Source organism: Neolamprologus multifasciatus, chromosome 19 (assembly GCF_963576455.1).
Source record: "Neolamprologus multifasciatus chromosome 19, fNeoMul1.2, whole genome shotgun sequence".
NCBI lineage: Eukaryota > Metazoa > Chordata > Actinopteri > Cichliformes > Cichlidae > Neolamprologus > Neolamprologus multifasciatus.
The window spans coordinates 12500447-12526639 of NC_140457.1; the positions used below are offsets into that span (position 1 = coordinate 12500447).

At 38.8% G+C, this 26193-nt stretch overlaps 2 protein-coding genes across 2 annotated transcripts in view; both read left to right on the forward strand.

Annotated features, from left to right (window-relative positions):
- Positions 1–10240, forward strand: part of LOC146496106 (DNA (cytosine-5)-methyltransferase 3A-like) — a 48862-nt gene extending 38622 nt beyond the window's left edge. Inside the window, 6 exon segments of the mRNA XM_085142813.1 lie at positions 301–391; positions 557–705; positions 1163–1248; positions 3820–3889; positions 5788–5906; positions 6038–10240. Coding sequence (XP_084998939.1) covers positions 301–391; positions 557–705; positions 1163–1248; positions 3820–3889; positions 5788–5906; positions 6038–6179 — 657 coding nt within the window. The 3' untranslated portion in view covers positions 6180–10240.
- Positions 10241–13421: 3181 nt separating this feature from the next.
- Positions 13422–25593, forward strand: dpysl5a (dihydropyrimidinase like 5a). Its single transcript, XM_085143631.1, is given in 14 exon segments — positions 13422–15292; positions 15463–15733; positions 17365–17523; positions 18746–18925; positions 19040–19108; positions 19226–19270; positions 20345–20420; positions 20639–20795; positions 20913–21054; positions 21284–21426; positions 21557–21764; positions 22605–22725; positions 22728–22772; positions 23580–25593. Coding segments are annotated over 14 exon segments (1707 nt in total). The 5' UTR covers positions 13422–15287; the 3' UTR covers positions 23666–25593.
- Positions 25594–26193: the final 600 nt, after the last annotated feature.

Here is a 26193-nt window from a genome sequence, read left to right on the forward strand (position 1 = left end):
GAAACCAGAAATTAAATGCAGACTCTTCTAAACAGAAAATGTGGATATTTTTAAGGCTTAACAGTATGGTTGTTTACCAGATGTACAAATGACCGACAGTGAGACCCTGCTTTTCTTTGACACTTTACCTTGTCATATTAAAAGTCAACAGTGGAGAGTAGAAGACAATAAAGACATTATAAAACATTCAAACTCTAGCATCTGTATAGCTTGTTTTATTAGTATTTACTACTCACTAGGAGTACATTGCTGGTTCAGTTCATAACCCTAATCCTGACTCTGACTCTTTTCTCTATACAGATAAACGAGTGGGGTCCTTTTGATCTAGTTATAGGTGGAAGCCCATGCAATGACCTCTCAATAGTCAATCCTGCAAGGAAGGGTCTTTATGGTAAGTTTAAATGAGTCCACTGCTCTTTCGCTTTGCTAATGTATTAGTTGGGAAATTCATTCATATATATAAAGTCACTGGCCTAAATAAATCACTAGAATATAAGGAGTTTATGTCTTCTGCTTTGCTTCAGCACCTGGTTTAATACCTCTTTCTGTCTCACAGAGGGCACCGGACGCCTGTTCTTTGAGTTTTACCGACTGCTCCATGAGGCTCGGCCGAAGCAGGGGGAAGACAGGCCTTTCTTCTGGCTCTTTGAAAATGTGGTTGCTATGGGCGTCAGTGACAAGAGGGACATATCTCGCTTTTTAGAGGTTAATTTCTTTACTGATACTTATAATCTCTACCTGCTGTAGGCGGTAGATGTATGACGTGCCGTTGGTGAAGTGGGTATTGTTGGGCTTTGAATGCCCCCTTGTGGCAATAATTCATTATCTTTAGGCAAGAATTATGAAAACGGAGCTCTGACGTCTTGATCTTTATTCAACAGTTTAATATGCCATCTTTAATGCGCTGCAATCTACTCCTAGATAGTGTTTCTGGTTATCTGTTAGGTGAAACCCTCATTAGCTGTTAGAATACTTTCTTTTTTTAAATGACTGTCCACTGAGGAAACTGACAATTTTGAAGTTTAATTTTGACTCTTTTCTGTTATATTAACATTGTGCTATATAATAAAATTGTTGTTGTATTATTCTGTATGCAATCACAAGCTTTTTTACCTTTGTTGCTTCCTGATTGGTGCTTGTTCTTCCTCGTCTCTGTTTTCAGTGTAACCCAGTGATGATCGATGCCAAGGAAGTGTCAGCTGCCCACCGTGCCCGTTACTTCTGGGGTAACCTTCCTGGCATGAACAGGTTGGTGTATGAATGGTGAGAGAAGAAGTAGTATTTAACTAAAAAGTAACACTATAAAGGGACTGCATATGTCAAATTATATGGTCATGTTACAACAAAGTACAACCTAAATTCTTTAGTCCGTATCAAGTCTTAAAATAATGCAAAAACAAACTAAAAATGAACAACAACACAGAACATGTTACACTATGTTGTTATTTGTTTTTAGAAAAGTAAGCCCAAAAGAAAAAGTGGTGTGTGACAAACTAATCACACCCTGTGATTCATTATAACTTTTAGGTGCCATAATTTAAAGTGTTTTGTTTTCTGCATGACTTTATTCGTCTCTCATGTTGCTGTGGAGGAACTTCCTCCAGTTCATTGAGATTTGCAGGCATTTCAGCTGTTTCCTTTTTTAGTTATTCTGTTTTAGATTTGCTGCTGTGCTTGGGATTATTATCGTGTTGCATGACATCATTTTGGGAAGCTTCAGTTGTGAAACCGATGGCCTCACATTTTGCTTTAGAAATCTTTGGTATACAAAGACTCAATGACTTCAACATGCCAAGGTCCTGTGGCTGCAAAACAAACCCAAACCATCACCCCTCCACCACCATGCTGACAGTTAGTATCAGGTGTTTGCGCTGATGTGCTGTATTTGGTTTTGTGCATTATAGCCACACATTGTCCACTTTGGTCTCATCTGTCCAAAGGACATTGTTCCAGAAGTCTTGTGGTTTGCTCAGATGCATCTTTGCAAATCTAAGCCATGCTGCCATATTCTTTTTAGAGAAAAGAGGATGTCTCCTGACAACCCTTCCAAGTAAGCCACATTTGTTCAGTGTGTTTTGAACTGTAGCATTTAACTATCTAATTAAGGCCTGTTGAGGCTGAGACGTAGCTCTTATTTTTTTGTAATTTCTCTGAGCATTGCATGGCCGGCCACTGCTGAGATTGGCAGCCGTCGTGAATGTTTTCTGATCGTGAATAATATTTCTCACTGCAGAATGAGAGACCTCAGACTATTTGGAAATAGCTTCTCTCCTGAAAATAATTGCTGATGTTTTTCCTCTTTGGCATTGTGTTAACACACATGTGAATGTTCCTGATGAACAAACTGCCGAAGCCTTTTGTTTTTTAGAGGCGCTTGCTTGCTGATGATCAATGAATCGAGTGAACTTGATTAGCAGCACCTGGCTGCTACTTATTCTCTTAATTCCTGTTGAAGCAGTGTGGAAGAAGAAGTGTGGCCTTAGTTTCTCACGCACTGCTTCTGATTTTTGATTGTTAAATAGATAGTCACATAGTGTGGTACGTCATGTTTTGTAGGCCCTTTGAGGTTTTATGTATCATATTTTAAGACCTGCTAAAGACTAGATTCTTTTTATTTTTAGTTTATTTATGGGAGAACAGAATTTTAAGGATCATACTGTCTTTTTTACTATGACTATAGATAAGGCAGTGATAGTGAGTCATACATACCCAATTGATTTGGCTTCTTTTTTCTTTCTTTTTTTAAGAAAACTTTTCTTGTCCTGGCAGATTATCTTCTGTTTTCTCTCCGACGAAACATTATAATACTGCATTCAAAGCATGGAACAGCAAATTAGATTAGATTATCTCCAAAATCATTGAATCAAAATGAAGTGCCATTATGGCATGGACTGAAACTGATTTCAGTGGCTAGATTAGATGTAATTTCATACTTCCGGCAGAGATTTTTTTCCTTGTTTAAAATTGCAGATAAAGGCCGATGAAGTAGAGACTTGTAGTATAGCAGATCCAATTCAGTCTATTTTGCCCTACTTTCACATTTGTAAATGGGACCTTTTACTACCTCCAGCTCCATATTTTTATTCTTGGACTCTATTAGTGTAGCTTTGCATGATTCACAGTTCAAATAATAATTTGTTATCTTTTTCTGGGCCCCAGTTCCTCCCTTGGCTCAATCCCAATGTCTACATTTACAGACTCAGAGACTTAGGCTATCCCACTGTGACATTATGAAATGCATGAAGAGCTCTCTGCTAGAGATTATCCATAGTTTCACAAGTCTGCATTTCTGTAGACTTTGCTCAAGACAGTTACTCAGAGTTCGTAGCAATGTGGCATTAAATGCAAGGTTGTAGGGGAGGGCTTAGAAAAAAGGTAGAGTAATCAGAGGAATGTAGCATGAGCTTTATTGCACACCTAGTAATGAGAAAATTGACTGTTTTTGACTGTTACGTTTTGTCCACAAAGATTTGAACTCGTACATGCACTCATTCCATCCATCCTAACACGGACGCACGGACAACCATTCATACCTATTAAGAATTTAGAATCACCAGTTCCTCCCACAGCCCGTGTCCATCTAGAAAGGTCCGTGGCAGCCAGCTGGTGAACTCAAACCCACATCCTTCTTGCTTTCTGGTGACGGTGCTGACAACCGTGTCACCATACCCTGACCTGTTATGTAATTGTTTGAAAATTAGTCCAAGTTTAATGTGAGCATCCACTATTGTAAGTGTATATAGGGAACAGGAAAAAAATGAAATGCATGTTAGATTTAAATAACGTGTTAAAGTGTAAATTGTTCATTCTCTCTTTCAGGCCTTTGACTGCCATGTGCACTGATAGGCTGGAACTCCAGGACTGTTTAGAACATGGCAGAACGGCCAAGGTACTTGCAGCTTGTCTTTCAATACACATCATGTTCGCTCACCGGTGCGCACAAAAACTCAGTCTGGCAGCTGTAATCTCTGTGATGAATCTGATTCATTCAATTTAAATACAGTAGAATATCAGAGTTGATGGTGTGTGTTTGTAGACACTAAAGCTGGTGTGGCAGAATGTCATACTAGAGGATGGTTCTTTACATACAGCAAGCGAGTCAGAAACCCAGGGCACAAAGATGAAGCAGGTTTGATCAGAAAGGGTTTATTCCAGGCCAGGGAGCAAGAATGACAAACAATTCTAAAAGCCATAAGCAATAAAATGTTGTCAAGGTACTAAAATTCCCACGAATAAACAAACCCAATATCAAAAAAACCTTATAAAACGCAATGTTCTATGTGTTCTAAAATCCCACCTCGTCACACAATGTAACTGTCCCACAGCCAAGGACGAATGTTTATTAGGTGTTCACAAGCAGGGCAGAAATCCCTCTTCCAGAGCGGGGTCCATGCCAGCCTCGTCACAGGAAGACGAGGAGAACCCTTCTATCCCCCTGTCGTCCCATCACATCCCTGCCCAGCTTGAATTCTGCACTGGAGTCCGTTGCTTGATGCCACCGCGGCTCCCCTTGCATCATCGCCCTGTAAGTAAACAAACAGGGGCCAGAACCATCGTCCCGGAAGCTGGCCTTCTTATAGCCATGGCGACTGTCTCCCAACGGTGGAGACACTACTCACAAATACAGCCAGAGCTATACCTCTGCCCTGCTGTCAATCACACACGTTGTCTCCTACTGTCGCCATTCCTGCTGTTGGGACTGGGTCGCCACGTCACGCTGACCAGACTGTCTCCACTCCAGATGAGGTGTCGCACCCCCATGATCAGGCAGCGGGTCCCTCTTTATCAGCTGGCCTTCATGCGTTCCTCTCCATATCTGGGGCCTCTCTCCTTCCAGTGCTCAGCTAGCTTCCTTTTAATAGGTCCTTTAAACAGCTGATAGGCTGCCTTTGGACACACCCATGCCTCAGGAGGTGACCCTATCAGCTAATTTGTCCCATGCCCAGCCAGTCCACAGTGGATTAAAACATGATCGGAAGGTCGGGGGTTCAAATCCACCGAATGGCCCATGTAATTTTATTACAGAGGATTAATAAAGTATAAAGTATACAGAAAAAAACATGCAATACAACCAGAATAAAATCATGCAAATAAAAACTACACTCACAAATAAACACTAGAATCAGAATAAGACCAATATAAAAGATAAATGCAAATTTCCACTGTGTGACATGTTCGGATTTTGTAATACAGTTCATTTAATTCAGGAGTGTAAAACTCTGCACACTGGTGGCTCCATGTGGCAGCTAGATGTAATAGTTTCAAATTGAATTCATCCAACAAAAAAAATCAACCTTGACATGACTCAGAAACTAAGTTTCAACTAAAAGACAACTTTATTCCAGAGCTTAAACTTCAACAAAGAACAAAGTACTCCATGTCCAAAAAACTAGGAAACAAAACTTTAATGAAAGAAGACACAACCATGAGGGCGGTAAACAAACATGGAAACAATACTGGGCCAGAAAAGGAAACGAGAGGCGGGAATAACCAGGGATTCTTAAACCAGCCTAAAACCAAGAAACCAGAACATGAAAAACTCATAACAGAGGACTAAAACCAATACAGAATCATGAAATAAAGATGAAAAATACAAAGCTGAAGACTCAGAACTCTGGGACCAAGATCCAGGGACAGGTCTTCACACGGGAACCTCATGTTTACCAAATTATCTGATCACGATAACCTGAACATTTTAGAAAAGGTATCTCAGGTTTTGTAAGTTTGTTACGCAGCAAGGACATAAAAATGGCATAAACTAATTTTTTTTTTTAAATTGTCCTCCAGTTTGGCAAGGTGAGGACCATCACTACCAGGTCTAATTCCATCAAGCAGGGCAAGGACCAGCACTTCCCAGTCTACATGAATGAGAAGGAAGACATACTGTGGTGCACTGAGATGGAGAGGTATGTAAACATAATGATTTCAACTACTGTGTAGGCTTTTTTCAGAGGTCAGAATTTCAAGATTTTCTTCCTTTGTCTTCCCCTGTCTGCTCGCTGGTTGCACGTGTGGTGTGGATGGTTGCTCACATCAGGGTCTTTGGTTTTCCAGTCCACTATACAGACGTATCCAACATGAGCCGACTGGCGAGGCAGAGGCTGCTGGGCAGATCATGGAGCGTCCCAGTTATCCGCCACCTGTTTGCACCACTCAAAGAGTACTTTGCCTGTGACTGAGCAGTCAGAAAATTAGCTCAGAACCATTTAGTATGAAGTGCCGTAAGGGGCATTATTACTGAAATGCTCTCATACACACTACTGAACACCAAGGCATTTCAGCTGAACAGGAAGGTGTTTCAGTGTTGCCAACTTAGCAACTTTGTCGCTGTATTTAGCGAATTTTCAGACCCCCTTAGCGACTTTTTTTCTCTAAAAAACGACTAGCGACAAATCTGGCGACTTTTGCTTTTGCTATTAGGAAGACCTATGACCACTTTTTGACCTGAAAGCACATATCTCTCTTACTCTCAACAAGCAGCGGTTGCTGCCGTGGGCACTTCGCCCATGCCAAAGCGCTCACAGGCAGCAGTCGCCCCCAGTTGCTGTCAGAGCAGGAGATGCTGATCCCTACCCATCCAAACTGCAAATGAATCACGCATGAGCAAAGCCGCTGCTCCCTGACGTTGACGCAGTCAGTTCTTCTTTTACTTTTTGTAAATCACAAGGTTTAAAACTACTTAAAAACACACAGTGTAACTCCGCCAGAGTGCCTTTTTTGGGTCACTTTTGCCGGTACCAAGCCCGGATAAAGGAGGAGGGTTAGAATTGTGACATTAAAAAAACAATAATTACTCAAAGAATTTAATTTGTAGTTCTAATTATATTCCTAATGCATTTAGGGTGTTTTTTTACCCACTTTATGTCTCTTCCACGATGTTATTTCTCTCTCCTACAACATAGGTTACAATTACATAAGCATGACCAATTATGCAAATTAGGCGATGACATTATTTAGCAACTTCTGGCGACTTTTAGGACAGCTAATAGCGACTTTCCTTACTAAGGATTTGGCAACACTGCCCTATCCAGCTGAAACACCTTGGTTTTAAGTAGTGTGACTGCATTTCAGTAGCGTGTGTGAGTACATTTCAGTAGCGTTTGTTAGAGCGTTTCAGTAGTGTGTGTGAGAGATAAAATTTTAGTAGTGTGTGTGAGAGCATTTCAGCAATAATGTCCCTTACGGCACCTCATAATTTAGGAACCACAACTGTATGTTGTGACTAGAAACAAGAGCCTTGATCCTCAAATTATACTCTGGTATAATTTGTAAGCGAAACATAGATTTCACATTATTTCTTGTATTTGAATTGCAATTCTTATTCTATTTAATTTTATATATCATTTTACAGTAGGGCCGCTGCAGTGTTATCAAGTATTGTTTATTTGTTTGTGCAAGCTATACTTGAGACTATGCTTTCTTCTCAAGACACGAAGACAGAAGAGTGCTAAATACGTCTTGTAAGAGAGAGGGATAGGAATACATTGGGAAACATCAGAAAGACAGGAAGTAGGATATTTTTTTTCAAGATATGTGAAATGCTTCTGCTGTGTGAGCGTACTGCGAGACTCCCACCTGCAGTGCAGCCATGCTTCCAGCTACTGAGCCTCACAGGGATGTTTCCTTCAGTGTCAAGAGAGCTGTGTCTCTGAGAATCCAAAACACCAGATCACATATACCTCTTTGTTTACAGTTTCTATACACAACTGAAGGTAATAAAGGTACTACTGTAATATGGTTACAATACCATGGTGCTCCAAGATGATATGAAACATCATAGCCCATGTGGCAATGCATTTTTAGACAATACGGAGCGTTTTAACCTGTTGCTGGATGAACTTTTGTTTGACGTTTTTACATTTAACAAAAAAAAAATAAAATAATGTTGTATGCCGTTCGGTTGACCGACGTTTGACTGCAAAATAGAGCTTATACTCTTTTCTGCATTTTTACAGCTATTACACAAGTTTGTACTGGTGCTCTTCTAATCTCAGCCTTGCTACACTCAGGCTCACTGTCTGGATCTGCACAAACAGAAAGTGAAGCTAGCCACATGGGAGATGATGTTTTCTGTCATTCAAAAGAAAAAACTTAAGATCAAAGTCTGTGATGAGCTACTTTTTTCTAGTTTCATCATGAACAATGACGTTACTGTACAACTGTTAGTAAGCGTGGTCGCTGTGAAGGAGGGAGAGCGACCAGGCCGGGTAACTCTCCTCCTCGGCTTCCACCTCTCTAAACTGAATAACTGTCAGGTGCAAATACTCAACAATATGGTGCCGCTTCACAGAGTTCTTCTACCTTTTTATAGCAATTTTGTGCTGTTTTATCAACATTATCAAGCACTTTTATACGTACACTTTCTTTTTCTTTAAAAAACTTTTTTTTTCTTGTGAATTGGTTTATTTTTCGTTTAGTTTAATGATGTGAACTGATCAATCCTCGTGTAATATTTTTTGTATACAGTAGGGCTGTGCCAATAGAAGTGAAAGAATGGATTTTTTTTATATGTGAAACCATGTTATTTGACTCGGTGTACAGTAGATGGATTGTCATTTGTAACTTCCAACTCCTTTTCTCACCTTCCATCATCCATATTGTTCTCTGTTTCGAAGCAGCGATACAGTATGTTGCCACGTAAATTCAAGGAATGTCTGTTGCTATTAAGATTGTAAAAATGTAAGGCAGCGTCAAAGAGCTGTGTTTCCTGCTTTGTAAAATATTTTGTCCCCTGTGAAGGACAGTAGGGCCGCTGCCATTTGCTCGATAAATTGTAGTCGTCATGTTGGCAAATTGTAAGCGCCGATCCAAATTATGGATTACACGCGCAAACTAAATTCTCTTGATTGTAATCCTTAAGCTAAACACAGAGGATTTAGGCTGCAGTTTGTCAAAACAAAAGCCTGACACAGTGTTTGACACGGATGTCAGCACTCAAAGAGTAAAGAGTAAGAGCAGATGCTATCGCTTCTCTAAATCATATTTAAGATTTGAAATTTAATTTCTTAATGTAATTAATTTCTTAAGTGACCTTATTGCCATCCTTTTTGTCCATGCATGGTGGCTCAATATGAGCTCTCGTGCTTTGTATTTTAACAGATGTTATCCCCCTCTCCAACTTTAATACCTAACGTCACATTCATGGTTGTACATTCTGTACATAGAGTTTTCTGGTTGCTGTTTTCAATTTTTTTTCTTTTTTTTTTTTAATTACAAATGAGATGTACAAATATAATTCTTTGCTAATATATATCATCAAATAGAAAGAAAATCTTAGGTCGAAAATAAAAATCATTGACAAATTTCATTCAAAGCTTCGAGCATTAGATGTAGAGAGATTGCAATTCTCTTGCTTTTTTTTTTTTTTTTTTTTTTAAATTTTGATTTGTTTGTTTCAAGTGAATCCAGATTGGATGTTTTGTGATCTTAACATTGGCCTAAAGACAGCTTTAAGATTGACGGTCTAAACTTCACTGCACAGCCCTACACGGTGGTGTTTTTTTAAACTTCTGTTTCTTTTTGTAAGACTTTAAAAAGAGGGATTGTAGGCGTTTCCGATGGTGCTAAACATTTTACCTAATCAAGAATCAGTGTATTTGATTGGAAGACAAATAAACATGTCTTGACAATGACTGTTTTAAGTTCCTTGTAGTAATGAAAAATAACTATTATTTCACTCATATAAATATATTAACAAAGGCATTTTAACTTTGTACTTGAAAAAATAAGGATAACAAATAATGAAAGGTTTGCTATATTGTTTTAGACTAGAGATTGCTGTAGTCGGTGCTTATCTGTGGGAAAATTGTGTGAGAAAAAAAATGGTAATAACTTTTACTGTAGCATAATGTATGCTTAATGCGCATTGCTTCTTAATCCTACATTCCATGCCACAATATTCTCCATGTCTGTTTTCCGAATGTTGTTTTGAACTGACGCTTACTTGTTTCTTTGTTTTTAAAAAAAAAGAAGAAAAAAATTCAGAAACAGCATTTCATTTTACTGGTCAAAGCAGGTCAATACTTCAGTGATACTGTTAACGCTCTGTGTGACTTTCTTTCTGTCATAACTGTTTTATGGCCTGTATGGTTTTCCTCAAGACCAGTTCATACAGCAGATGTAGCAGTCATTCTCTGCCCCATACCTTTGTTTAGTGTTCAAAGAGAAGATAAAGGCTTCGTATGTACTTGTGCTGGAGAACACTTGAATAAATGTATTGTTTTTGTGCAAAAAAAATTCACCATGGGTCTTTCTTCTTTTTTAAAAATTTATTGATATCTTGTAAAATGTATCTCTTGACGTTACATTAAGAAAATATATTTCAGATGTTCAGCATCAGAATCACGCCAGAACCAAATTAAGTGTTAGAGAAATATGTACCATCACCTTTTTTTAAAGTTATCTGGCCAAAAACTGAAACTGACTGTGGCTAATTAATGACAAAGGTACTTTAAAAATAATATCAGTGTCACATTACAGTTAAACCAGTAGATGTGTTTCGACTTTTAAGGTGTCCAAGTAAGTAAGGCACAGGCTGTTGGACGTGACAGCCAAAGTGATTCAAAAGTATGAATGATTTTTATTAACCAGACATGGCTTCATTTGCTAGCACTTGAAGACACACAACACATTTTAGTCTTCCATTGTTATTATTTGTCCATTGTGCTAATTAGCTGAGTTTGAGAGCCAGTGATGTATTTATTGCCATATTAATGTGAAAATGGGCAGCTGAAATTACATGTTATGTCTGGTGTTCTATGATTATTAGTTGGATACACTCACCGGGACCTTTATTAGGCACTAGTTCTGGGTTAGACCTTCTTTTGACTTAAAAACTGTCTTAATTATTAATTCTGGCATGAATTCCAGAAATATTCCTTTGAGATTTTGCTCCATAATGACATATCCATGACACAAATATCCTGATTCATCACATCCATATCGGTTGACTGTGGAGGCCGTTTGAGTACAGTGAGCTTGTTGTTATGTTCAAGAAACCAGTTTGAGGTGATTTGAGCCGTGACACGACACAGCAAGCTACTTGAGGTCACAAGGGGATGGGCATGGTCATCAACAGTACTCAAGCTGGGTGTGACTGTTTAACCTCTTAAGCCCCCGTATCAGGGGGTGTTGGGGCTTAAGAGGTTAAGCTCAGTTTGTAGTAGAAGACTCAAAGAGTGCCAAGAAGATATCCTTCACACCAGCAGCAACCTGAACTGTTACAGCTGTGAAAAGGCAGGGCAGATTGTTTTAGCCAAAAGTTGACCCTACCATCTAAATTAGTGTCTCTCAAACGGTTGTGCCTGGACCCCCAGGGGACCTCAAGACACAGATTGGGGGTCTGCAAAAACATGTTGTCACCTGGCACTTAGTGGCATGTAAATACATATCCATCATCCAAAGTTGAGCTAATTAGCACAATGGACAAATATTTAAGTTCATCCACTTTATCCATTTATGAAAATGCACAACCAGCTAAAATTAGAAAGTATGACAACAGTTACATTATTGAGTACCTTACTGAGAATGACAATGGAAAAACAAAATGTGTTGTGTGTCTTCAAGTGTTAGCATATGAAAGCAAGCCAAGCTAAAGTGACATGTCATCACAAAGTACCCAGCATTTTATCAGCTGAGGACTATAATTGGGTCCTTGGAAAAATCCCCCCCCCCCCCCCCCCAAGGGGTCCCTGCCCCCCAAAAGAACCCCTGAGATACATGATGCAATATCTAAATCAGTACTTTTGATTTAGTGGGAACTCCTTGTATATGAGGTGATTCCTATTATATTTCCATGTCATATCTGCTGCAAATATTACTAAGAATGGTTCTGCATTAGTGAATTAATGTTATGATTTTCAGTATTTGTTCATTTGTAACTTACTCTGTAATTAAGATATAGCCTACTATATCTTAATTATGCTGAATAAAATAATAAAAGTATAAATCATGGTATAATTATAATGTTGCATAATTAGACAATTATAAGCTCGTGACTGTCAGGAGCCCGTGAACATTGATATTCAGCTCCAGTTTCCATGCTCCTCCAGCAGAGGATCTCTCAGTGTCTTGGCACCTGAGTTCACTACGACTCACTGCTTTAAATACAGGTGACAGCCTGCAGCTCCCCTTTGATCACATTAAACCTGAACATGTTGCCATTCTCCAGCTTCTAATTCAGCCACCAATCAGAGCTGATGAGTCGCCTGCAGTTACACTTTCTGCTAGTACCATATTCTTGCTTGCAATAGAATTTCTTCTTCTTTTCCCCCCTTTACCTCATTTATAGCTGTGGCAGATGAAGCTGAAGTCGTTGAAAGATAACGCACAAAAGGTAAACGAGCTACTTATACCTCAAGGTGAACCTCATAAAGATACATAATCCTTTAAATCCGTTACATTAGTACTAACTATGAATCCTAAGGGTACTTCAATCAGCCTTGCTGTTCTGCAGTCTTCATAATCACCCTCTTGATCTGCTAGTGGTACAGCCTCCTCAGAGTGAACACGCCCTAAGTCCAAATTAATTGGGTGCTTGGGCAACCAAGCCTTCACTGAACGCTGCTGATTGGAGCGTCACACAGTCGCACGGCCTGGATGCTGCGAGCTGCGTCAAGTTAATCAAAGAAACACCGGAAGTGTGGTGATTTTCCTACAAAATAAAATATAGCAGCTATAACATTATAGTTATAGCGTTTCGATATAGGTGCTGATATAAATTACACTGAACGTATAATTTAGGTAATTTTCATTGAGTTATTTTATGCAAAGACAATATTAGTGCAGTTATTGGTTAGTTATAACTCAAGAGTTTTTTGTGAATCAGTGACAAAAATAAAAATAAAAAATATATTATTATTGAAAAATAATAAAGAAAGAATTACCTCAAATTATTGTCTTCCATCATATGATTTTTCTGTATCTAAAAATTACTAGATACAATTATTTTTTTATTTATTTAATAACATTTGATATAAAGCTATAAAACATGAGCTGCTCTAAAATATATTCTAACACATTTTTAACATCAATAAGTTGTAGAAAACTCCCTTTCTTTCTTTCTTTCTTTCTTTCTTTCTTTCTTGAGCTTGATGTTAGGTAGCAGCTGATCAATTATATACAAATCGTGATTAAAATCTACTCTACATTCTCATTACTTTACTAGAAGTTGCATTGGGCTCAACAACTGTTTTATTTTGAAAGTCACAATAAGAAGTCTTGCTTGCATGTCACTGCTGACTTCACGGTGATGATGCTGCCCCTGATGGTCCCGGACCGGCCAGGAAGGTATCCATCTGGTGTGTGTGTATATCTCCTTGGGAAGTGCCATCCACGGATTGTGTTGAATTGTGTTTCCGTGAGAAAGTATCCAGTGATCCGAGTGGAGCAGCAGCAGGCCCATAGAGGAGGTATGTGGTCCACGTCGTCAGAATTATTAGGTCTGCTAGGCTGCAGTGACTGTGTCTGGGGTGCAAATCCTCTCCTGGAGCACGGAGACTTTGTTTCCATGCCCCTTGGCTACACGTCTGGTCCCTACCTGGTGTTTCTCCCATCCTCCCCGTGATCTATACACACCCTACAAGTGCAGCTGCATCCGTTCACCATGAATGAGGGCAGTGTGATAATGTGCGGCCACTTAGATAGCAGACTGGTGCTCATTGTGGAAGAGGAGGGCGGACTGAGAGTTAGGAGGACGCTTTTCTAGGTCGGTAATGAACGCTGTGAAGCCGATCATGCCGGATGGAGACCGGTTTCTTTGTGTCAAGTCGCACAAGTGTCATCATTTCACTGTGTTCACAGCTAATCAGCAAAATTGCCATATTTATTGGAATAATCATTGTGGCTGGCGCCAATTTAAAAGCACGTTTGGTTTTTACGAGGGATTTATTACATTTATTTGTATGGACGAACAAGAAAAATATCAAATAAAGAACATTTGAGCAATGTAGCCACGAAAGAAGCCTTGCGTTATAAGTTTGTAATTACCTTTATTTTATAATAAAGATTTAGTGTATCCTTATTTATCGTGCAGTGATTTCATGCAACTCAAGCTCCTATGTTTAATAATAACTAACCGCCGACAACTTCCGTACTGGTAACTGAGCTATAGGCCTCCTGATATAGTAATGACTTTATTATGCCTGTAGCTGTCCCCTCAGGCTTTAGGAGGATAAAAAAAGCACCTGTGAGTATCAATAGATGTACATGTAATAATGGGATATCCATCACATTATCAGCTATCAGATGTGGATGTGTAAGGAGTCCATGCCTTGCAGTAAAGTTGCCGCACCCTCATACGCACGCACCCTGCATGCACACATGTACGCAAGCACGCAAGGATGGAAACACACTCACACACTACATCACACCATTAATACAGTGGTGTGGAGGGGAGGGAGGGTGTAGGTCTTAGAGACTGCTTCTTTGTCACCGATGAGCCGTTAATTACTGACAGTAATTATATCTGTGCTACCCAACAGCTGATTTAAAGAAAATATTGTGTGTGTTTATTTGTGACTTTTATGAGTTAAAACGTGTTTAGGACAGAGCAGATAAGAGTAGAGGGGTCTTTAGGACCAAGAGGCCTCAGACAGCCTTACTCAATAAAATTGTCTTTGGAGTAATAACTTGTTACTTACTATAAATTAATTTAATTTTAGATGAGAAATGCCTAAAACCTTTGGAATTTTTCATACTGCCTGGAATAAAACTGTGGATTGGTCCAAAAATAACCTGGTTTAAACATGTAAAACTGGAGTTAGCTGTTAAAATGTGAGGGCTTGCTACACCATCCAATTCACATGTGTGTGTCTGTTTATCACAGCATTCACACCTGTGAGCAGTTAAAATCTAAAGGTGACTATTTCAGATGATAACATGATTATAGATCATGTAAGTGGAAAATGTGTACGTACCAACCATCAGTTTAGGAAATGGAGTAGAGGCAATCAAAACCATTGTCAGTTTAAGCTAAACATATTTTTACATGTTTAGCGTAGATTCTTGTAATATAACAATACAGTGAGTGTAAGCAGTGTTATGCTCCTTCGGTCCTTTCAAAAATAATAGTCCCATTGACCCTTGCTTGCCCTATTGTGACCCTTAACTGGACGCAGCTTCTTTCTATTTATTATGACGCCTCTGCACACTGAGCTGTCGGGTCTCAGGCAGTGACTGACACAGCCTACTCAGCCTTGTAGCTGATGTCAGTCACAGTGTGACAGACTGGTCCCAGAGCAGCATTACTGATCCTTCTCTCTCCTCTGTCATCTTATTCTACTGTAAAAATGAGGTACTGTAAACAATGTTTTTTCATAGAAATACTGCAGATTCCTTTGTCAGGTGGTTATAACTTTTCTTCTGTTTTGATGTACACTGTGGTTGCTTTGAATCAGATTGCCACCCTTTAGTATCTACAAAAAGCAAAAAGTATTCAGCTGTATGTTTCCCTCTTCCTCGCAGATCAATAGCCATGTCTTCCAGCTCAGCGATGGTGCGGATCCTGATAAAGGGTGGCAAAGTGGTGAATGATGACTGTACCCAGGAGGCTGATGTTTACATCGAGAACGGCATCATCCAGCAGGTGGGGAAGGAGCTGATGATCCCAGGTGGGGCTAAAGTGATTGACGCCTCAGGGAAACTGGTGCTTCCTGGGGGCATCGACACTAGTGTCCACCTGGAGGAGAGCTTCATGAATGCCACCACAGTAGATGACTTCTACAGCGGTACCAAGGTAACAGTCTTTTCATATTGTCCCAAATTTAGAGAAGCAAAAGAGCAAACTTCATGTTTTGTCACCTTTGTCACAATAGGAAAGATTAAGATTCAGAGACCATTGAATTATTGAAAAAAAAAAAGGCTTTCTACTGATGTTCATTTTAGTCACACTGTCAGTAATGCATCATTATTCTGTTTTGATGCTTCTTAATATTTGGAGATCAAATATTTAGGTTAATTTGGGCAGGAATACTTTTGCTGTCAAAGTTAGAACTAAGAAGTCAGACCTCAGACACAAATTTTTAGGTCACTCCTCCTTCCCTTAAGAGAGCCAGAAGTAATATATCTATTACTTTGCAAAGAAGCAGAGCACAGAACTTACGTCAAAAACTGGCACATAAAATAGTAACGAAGCATTTAATTTTAAGATCTAGCTGCAAGCAGAAAAAGCAGACAAACCAGCGGTACTAACATTAACAATAGCTGTTACTAAGGATATAAGAAGCATTTATAAAAATAAATGTCACTGGGTTGCATCCAGAGTTTATTTCTCCAAAATTAGACAAAGGTGTTTTGACAATTTTGCTTTTGGCATGGGTGAATGTTGGAGGCTGATACGACCGGGATACCCCACTCTGCTTCAGGGCACCGTGATGACTCATCACTCTGTAGTACTTTCAGCTTTCTAAGAGGTGACGGATGCTGGGAGCGAACAGGCCGGTAGATGCTGGTGACAGACACAATTCTTTGCTGCTTTCCATCTCTGCCAGTCATTCCTCCTCACTGTCTCTCTCCTGGCCCCTCCCTGCCTGCTCCAGTATAAGTCCAGAGAAAAATGCAGATCAGTATCTGTTTCCATGGATACTGGGGTGCTGCTGCAAAGATTGCCGCAAAGCCTTTTCACTCACGCTATTGTGCTTGGAGACAATGGTTCCCAGACCCACGCCCCCCTAACACCCGTACTCCGTGCACGCCACTCGAGTCTCTAGGGTCAGCTGACAGATGCTCAGTGAAGCATGCGCTTATACACAAAACACTTGTTTGGGTTATTAAGATTTTCCTTAACTTGTGTCTGAAACATCTAAATCTGCTCGTAGGAGGTTAAAAAGTAAGAAGTGCTGATGCTGTAAAGAAATGATATAGTTTGTAGGTTTAAAAAAACATGATTACACTGTAAGGAGCACTCAATCCTGTGCTTTAACAGCTGAAGGATTTATATTTCCATCAGCAAGAATGTAAAGATAACCATTAGCATTAATGGTAATTGAAGCTATCACTTTTATGCTTGGAGTCGGGGCTGTGCTGATTAATAGGTTAAAGTTGTTTTAGTCGTTATAGGCTTCATAAATCAATCCATTTTGTGCTATTTAATCATTTTTAAAGAAGCAAATGATTAAGTTTAAGGATTTAATTTAAGGTCGTGTCATATAGTCTCAAATTATTTAAGTCTTAAATTGCAGCTGATGATTCTAAACAAACTGAATAACAGCTTTTAAACTGAAACATCTCAGTGAAAAAAATCAACTATTATAGCAAATGAAAGAATGTCAGAGCAGGAAATACACCACATGTTTTTTGCAAATTATTTGACAGAATTAAATTAGACATTATAAGTGACTTCAGAGCTACTTTTTGTTGTTTTTCCAGGCTGCTTTGGCTGGTGGCACCACCATGGTGATCGGACATGTTCTCCCTGAGAGGAACGAATCTTTGCTGGAAGCCTACGAGACGTGCCGCAACTCAGCCGACTCCAAGGCCTGCTGTGATTACGCTCTGCACATTGGAGTTACTTGGTGGGGACCCAAGGTACTGGAACACTGTCGCTCTATGTCATTGTAATACGTTTCGCCTCCACGAACACTTCTTCTAAAGTAAAAGCTCAACTTTGTATTTTGACTTAAATTATTATAAATGACCAGTGTGTATAAAGTATTGCAATGGGTTTCTAAGCCCGCCCCAATTGCAATAGTAAGAACAGTTAGCAGCATTTTTCACATTTCCTTTCTCACAAAGTACCAGAATCTATTTGAAATACCTGGAATATGTTTTAAAATAAATTTGACTACCTTTGTAATAATGAACTTGATGCTCTTTAGCTGCTAATATGTCAAAGTACAAATATATGCAAGAGACTTGTTATTTTTAAAGAGGACCTGTTATGCTCAATTCCAGCTTCTTATTTTAATTCTAGTGTTCTGCTATGATAGCTTTGAATTTACAGCTCAGATTAATCCTTATTCATATTTTGCTTGCTCATGAACGTCTGAGTTCGTCTTTTGTCAGAAACCAGCTGTTTTCGCTCCCTTACCCCACCCTTTAAGACGGCTTCTTTTGATTTGGTTGCCCCTTTACAACCAGTGGGTGGGGCTGTTGTGCTCATAGCTAGCTGTGTGCCTGAGATGATAATGCTGACCTCATTCTTTGAATCTTTAGCCATGTTTAATATGAGCCTCCACCACTACAGGACAGTCAAGGTAAAAAGAAAGAGCATCATTTGCCAATTCTAAGGTTTTACACATCAGCACAAAAAAACAAAACAAAACAAAACAAAACAAACCCCATAAAAACAAAATCAGGTCTTTAGCAGGCGTTAAAATGAGGTAACTGTAATCTACAATATATTACACATTACACTGTGTCATTATTTATTATATCCTTGGTATTATATTTGACAATAATAAGGAAAAGCATAACAGATCCTCTTTAAAATAAATATTTTTGCATTCTCCTTAAATCAGGCTGGATTTCATAACTGACTTAAATTAACAAGTAAGAAATGACCCATATCTGCTTTATGACTTCATAGTTGTTAAAAACAATACTGGAACAAATTCAAAAATACCAAACTTTTTTTGTAAAGATAAGAAATCCACTTTGATCCCACCTACTTACAAGAATAAATACTGTAACGCAAATAACGGCATTAAACACTCAAATTAACTACTTCGGTTTAACCTTTTTTTCTGGATAAGGATATTTTGAAGATTGAGGCCACGTTTGAGCTTGTGTCGTTGTTCCCTTTGTACAGGTTCGAGCTGAGATGGAGAAGCTGGTAAGAGACAAAGGAGTGAACTCCTTTCAGATGTTCATGGCTTATAAGGACATGTTCATGCTGCGGGACAGTGAACTCTTCCAGGTCCTGCAGCACTGTAAGGACATTGGAGCCATAGCGAGGGTCCACGCTGAGAATGGGGAACTTGTGTCAGAGGTAAGGGATTTACTGGGAATTACAGTGTGTGTACGCAAATGAAAATATTGTTAAAATGATTTAATTTCATTTCCTATATATTAAAAAAAAAAAAAATTATTACTTTTTTGTCAGGGTGCCAAGGAGGCATTGGATCTTGGCATTAGTGGCCCAGAAGGGATTGAAATCAGCAGGCCTGAAGAGGTATAAACATTTCTAATTATAACTCTTAATGATATCCAAACTCTGGTCAAGGATATGAGATATTTTTTCTATGATTGAATAAATTCCTTGCTTTGATTTACTGTGATTTCCTTGCAGTTGGAAGCAGAGGCAACCCACAGGGCGATTACCATCGCCAACAGGGTGAGTAGGATGTAAAAAAAAATGCAGTATAGAAATCAAAATAAGGTCATTATAAACTCTAGGGATGTTAAACATAAAACATTTTAATCACCAATCTTAGCACTGCTAACACTGCAATTTAACTCCAATGATTAATCTGCACAGAGCTGTTTTTGTTGGACAAAGATTGCCTTTGTGCACAACCACAGTTGATTTTAAATCAACAATCAGGATGTGATTAAAGGGCAGACTTTAGGCTTTAATTTAAGGGCTCTAACAAAACTATTACATTAGCTGTTTAGCAACCATTTTCATACACAGTGCCTCATTTTCAGAGGCTGAAATCTAACTGGATGGTTGACTGACAAACAGTTTAAGTAGGGATTTTACCCTATAATCTAAAACACCTTGAGACTACAGTTATTATCATTTGGTAATATATAAATAAAACTGAAATGAATTTAATTGAATTTGAATTGAATCAGCGTGACAGCAAAACTCTGGAAGTGGTCAAATCAACAATCTGGCACTTTCTTGGAAATAATGAATGCGCGGGCCAGCTCAGGAACACCTAAAAGCCTGAAACACCACAAAAGACAGCTAAAGTGGATGACTGCACTGTTCTTTTCTTGGTTAAGAAAACAACAACCCTTCAAAACATCTAGCCAAGTCAACAACACTCTGGAGGAGGTAGGCGTATCATTGCCAAAGTCTGCAATCAAGAGATGCCTTTATGAATATAAATACACCGAAGCTTTAAAACAGAGTGCAAACCACTGCTTACACCCAGGAACAGGAAGGTCAGATTAGACTTTGCCATAAAACATCTCAAAGAGCCTGTACAGCTCTAAAAAACACAGATTTAGCAGATAAAACTCTAAATTAACTTGTACTAGAATGATGTAAGCGAAAAGTATGTAGAAATTATTTTCATCCATGTAGTTTGTCCAATACTGTACTTTTGAGACTTTGAAAATGAGGATCTATGAATAAAAATAACTGTACTTCTTAAACAGTTAATGTAGTGCTTTTGTATTAAAAAGTCTGTACAAGCACTTGTGGACCTAACTATATAACCTTTTTGTTTTCTGTTAGGCCCACTGCCCAATTTATCTTGTGAATGTCTCCAGTATGTCTGCTGGAGATGTAGTGGCTACAGCCAAGATGCAAGGTGAGGCTCTTTATCTTTTATATTTAGTGTTACTATCTTTGAAGCAAGTGATGTGCATTAAGGGAATGTATTTCTTTGATGAGATTTGGTCTACTGTTACTTAAATGTCTGCTTCAATGATCCTAAAGTCAACTCAAAATCAGTGTTTGCTTGTCTTTTAAGCTCCTTGCACTATTATTCTAGCTAATATATGTCCTTATTGAAATGTCTGACCACAGGTAAGGTGGTCCACGGAGAAACAACAACTGCCCACACTGTCCTGAACGGTATGCAGTACTATCATCAGGACTGGTCTTATGCAGCTGCCCATGTGACTGTGCCTCCTCTCCGCCTGGACCCCAATACTCCAAATTTTCTAATGAGCCTGCTTGGAAAGTGAGAAAAAAAATACTATAACATCTGTCGTTAAGTTCAATTTAATATGAATGTTTCTTGTTTCTTCCACTGATTAAATAATTAATAATAAATATGACTCCCTGTGTCCTGCTTCAGCGACACTCTAAATGTTGTGGGGTCTGACCATCGTCCATTCACCGTCAAACAGAAAGCCATGGGCAAGGATGATTTCACAAAGATCCCTCATGGGCTTCCTGGCATTCAGGACCGTATGAGCGTCATCTGGGAGAAAGGGGTGGTATGTGTGGCTCTTTTGTTCCTGTGTGGCTGTCAGAGAACTTTCACAAATAGGACATCTGTTTTGGTGGTTATGAATGTGAGCTTTTAACAAACAGACAGAACGGGCAGAAGAGACACAAAACATCTTGGTCTCCTTTTACTGGATCAAATGATTTAGTAGCAGTGTTTTGTGTTTATCTCTAGTATTAGAAATGGATTCAAATGTGTGTGCGTGTTCTCATTTTCAGATTGGAGGTAAAATGGATGAGAATCGCTTTGTAGCAGTCACGAGCTCAAATGCAGCCAAGATCTACAACCTCTACCCGAGAAAAGGCAGGATCATCCCAGGAGCAGATGCTGATGTGGTGGTCTGGGACCCAGAGGGATCCAAGTATGAAACTCAATCCATCCATTTATCGACCGGCTTGTCTCAGTGCAGCTTTTATATCAAAGCTGTAAGGCTGATCCAGCTTTTGCTTTGCTAAACTGGGTCACTTCTGTTTTTCAATCTCTGCCTACAGGGTCATTTCTGTGGAAAACCAGGTGCAGGGAGGTGATATTAACCCATATGAAGGTCTGCGCTGCCACGGTGTACCAATTGTCACCATCAGCCGTGGACGTCTGGTCTACGAAAATGGCATGTTCACATGCGCCGAGGGCTCCGGAAAGTTTTGCCCACTGAGGACTTTCCCGGATTATCTCTACAAGAAGATGGTTCAGAGAGAAAAGGTATCAGCCTGACCTGAAATACACTTACACAGCATTGGTTTATAAACGTAAATTTTATAATAGGATGATACGGCACAGTTGTTTCATTTATTGTTCTCTATCACACACAGATTAAATAATGATTAAACTTCCCATTCGTTATAAAAAAAAGTAGGATAATTGACAAAGCAGTACTAAAAAGGCAAATATCATAGAAAAGGTTGAAGGTTGGTTAAAAATAAACCAGAGCTGCACTAATTTAAGTTAATTATATCAGAATTTAGAAACATGTATTTTTCACACTATATTTCTCCTTAGTTATATGTATAATTGTAGTTTATTGTGATTTTATGTCTCATCCTCCATAGTGGATCCACAAAAGATGGAAAGCTAGAAAATCAAAAACGAATTTGTATATTTAAGCAGAGTTGGCCAAATAGCTCTTAATCAAGTGGGATATTCTGTGAGAGGGAAAATGTTAGAGATTGTTGGAGCTTCCACTTTAAAGCTCAGTGTTTCCCACTGATTAATCTTGATTCTGGAGGTGTAGTTAGCATCTAAGAAATTTTGCAGTGGGGTTGAGAAATATACTCAGTTACTAAAACTTGCATTGCTTTCAGTGCCCCCTGGTGGAACATAAAGCCCCTGTTAGGGGACAACAAGGGGAGTTCCTTAGATTCTGAAAAGGGGAAATGTCAGACAAGATTAGAGGATTTGAAGACTGTAATGAGATTCATTTATAAGGTCAATAAATATGTGCTACTTCAACTTATGTTCTCTACATTTTTACAGGAAGCCTGCAGCGTAGTTTGTTGAAAGTATTGTTTTTAAGGAATACTTATTGCTATATGTTTCTGCCAGTGCCAGGCGTTGAAAGCTGTGGAGCGGGAACCCTACACAGGTGAAGTTGTTGCCGTGGCAAATTCTGGAAAAAGAGACACCGGCTCTTCAGATCTGGACACTCCAACACGCCCCTGCACCCGGCATGGGGCATGAGGGACCTCCATGAGTCCAGCTTCAGCCTGTCTGGTGAGGACCAGCTGATTCATACACATGGCATTGTGAATGTTATAATTATGTTATAGATACACAAAAGGAGGAATTTCCATGTTAATGGAAGCTACGGGACACTGGTAGCTTGTGATTTGGTGGCGCTGCTGCTGGTTTTATAAAATGTCTAATGACTGGCCTGATGAGGGCGCTATAGTCAAAGTAACTGTGAATAACAGCACTTTAAGCCAGCTGAAGACTATAGTTGTCCCATGTTTGGGATAAAACTTGTTTGTTTAGGCCTGCGTAATCAGAGCAGTACTTACTGGCAAGCTGCTGAGGTAGAAATGACGAATGACAGGCAGCAAAAGGTCTCAGTAAAAACAGAGTAAAGGTTTCTGACAGAATCTCACCTGCTTCCAGGGTGCATGCTGCAGAACACATCTGAAAAGGTTAAAACTCCAATAATGATTCTAACTGTGCAACAAGTGTTGCTTTATGCCTGGGGAAGTCACTTCACCTGGGAAGATAATAATTGGAGTGTAGTTATAGTGAACATTTATGCTGAAGGAATCCTTGTATTTGTACCTTACATCAAATTACTTACCAATAATTTTATCTAAAACAATAAATGCTTTGATTAAATGGAAAGCAAACAAACACTTCCATCCTTTTAGTTATGCTCCATTTCCTAAATCTCCCTGGAACTTAACATAAGCTCTTTAGAGAAGCCTTTACTGTACTACTGCAAAGTATGACTGAGCTTCAAGTAAGTTCTTCAAGGCAATAGCAGTTGTTTGTTTTTCGCTGCCTAATCCAATGTGATCTTGTCCCCGGTTGCTCCAGGTGCTCAAATCGATGACAACATTCCAAAGAGATCCTCAGCGAGGATCCTTGCTCCTCCTGGTGGAAGATCCAGCGGGATCTGGTAACCAGTCAGAATGCTGCTACGTAAAGCAGAAGAATGATATTCGAGGAAAATGTATGGCCAAGCAAGAAGACTTGTTTTACTTTAGAACATGTGTGGAGTAACGGAGTCATGTTTTCATTTTGAACTGAGTGCTGTTATTTAGAATTGTAAAATTGTATGACGTGGCTGTAATTATACTGCAATACGGCCAGGGAAAAATGTTTGCTAAGTGGTTATTGCTACCAAATTCCAGTGAAATGTTAACCAAATATAAGCAGCAGATATAAATTGAGTTGCAGTTGAGTTACTTTGGTTATTGGATTCTGGTAGGGGAAAATGTTGAGTCTTATTAACAGTTTTAGAAATATGAAGGTGAGTCAAGGTTTTTATGATGCGATTGTGTTACCTCACTGTAAAATACGATTTTGCACTTGTATCATGTACTATTTAGATGCCTTTTTACATGATTTCATGTCACAAGTGTCACAAAATGTCTTTTTACTCAGAGCCACGATGAATGAAATGTGACAAATTCCTACGAGGATGTCGACGTGACATTAAAAAAATGTCAGTTGTGAAAGGAAGAGTTGCTATTGATCAAATGATGAGGAATATCATAATTCAAGCTTACTGTTTTTTGTTATAATGTTTTTATATTGCATTATTTGTTATGTTCTTTTGATGCTACTATGTTGGAATGATTACACAAATAAGAACATGAAGTCTTTGCTCACTGGTTCATCAGGTTCAACAGCCTTATAGCAGAATAGACTTCTGTTCCACCTCCACCAAATGTGAATGAAGCTATGCTGTAAGTACTGTGCATGTTAGCATAGTTAGAAGAACTTTAACAAGCACTGATACGAAACATGTTAGCATCTTTTCTGATCATATTTATTTCCACAGAGAGCAAACAGTCTCACCCAAATGGCCTTTTTCTCACCTGAGAACACATCATCCCGTACCACTGGTGCACTTTTAACAACTTAGCAACTTTGGTTCACTGTGGTCAGGGTGTTATCGGTCATCTGACTGACACGTCTAATGTAGCACACCACTGTGAAGCACATACAGTGCTCAACAAACCTATTAGACCACCACACAGTGTGAGTTACCACCGCTGCCCCAAATTAACTCCTGAACTTTCAAATGTACTTTTACAAAAAAAGGAGACGAAATAGTTAAACACATCATCATTTTTTGATTCAGATGCCAAATTACAGCTATTTACTTACATTCCTCAGTAGAAACATTTATTTTAGTGGTTGAATGTTGTGCTTGAATAATTTCTGACCCAAATTTGTGCCTGCTCAAAATTTGGGTATAAAAAAGTATATTTTACTTGCCTAACAAACAATCTAATTTTGGTTTTAAGTAAGTTTTTGACAGATTTATAAAATATTTGTGTTTTCTTGTTTTTTTTATGACAGGTGGTCTGATAAAATTTGTTAAGCTCTGTATAGAAGCGGTGAAGGGATCCACTTTAGTGTTCATAAAGTTGAAATCTTCAGAGGATCAAATGCCTTCTTATGACACTGAAAGTTTGTATGTTTGTTTAGCAACTACAGAAAAGCACTGATACTTTTTCAAGTTCTCTAATACTGTATTTTTACTGTTCATTTTGTAGTTACTACTTGTGAATATTTGTCTCGGTAACCGATTCTCTCTCTTTTTTTGTATTTTGATCATGCATTCAGGATTTAGCTCATTTTAGAATCAGTTATGTTCACAAGATCTTCATGCATGTTCTAGTAAAACTCCTCCATCACTGTTTCTTTTTGGACAGAGTTCACATTTTGCTCCAGTGCATTATGCTGTGTCTTTTCCCCACCTAACGTACACTGGTGCTGAACAATGTGTCGTCACATTGAATCCTTTTATCTCCTTTTTTCGCCCCTTGCAGCTCTCTATCACATGATGTGAGTGCAAATAAACAACAATGAAATCAAATCCTGTGTCTGATTCCTGGCTATACTCGATATACTGCACATTATTTCACATGAAAATTACAATTTTATCCAGGTTTATGCTTTTACATTACATTTTTCATACTTCTCTATATTTCGCAGACATTTGCCATTGCTAGTAACTCTTTTGGCTTGTTAGGCTCTTTTGTCACATTTCACCAATAACAATTTTCACTTAATAGGGCAAATGTAAATAACTGAAAACAGATGGCATATATAAATAGACAAAAAATATAAGAGTGCTTTTTCTTCTTTTTCAAAAAGGGTCTGACCACTTGATTGGAAACTGTCAAACTAAATTCAATTTATACTGTAGATATAATAGATACAGATCACAACTAAAATACTGGACCCAGCAATTCTAAAACAGTTCTTTTGTAAAAAAAAAAAACGATCCCTCCACTTTGTCCGTCGTTCACATATCTTATCCAGCAGCAGATAAAACAGCAACATGTGAAGCCTGACCCCACAAAAACCTTAGTCACTCGCAGGCCTAAGATCCAACCAGACACATCATGTGTCTCTTAGCTGGAACAGGCCAAAGTCCTATTTATAATGAACCTTTAACAGCATGGAGTCGGGC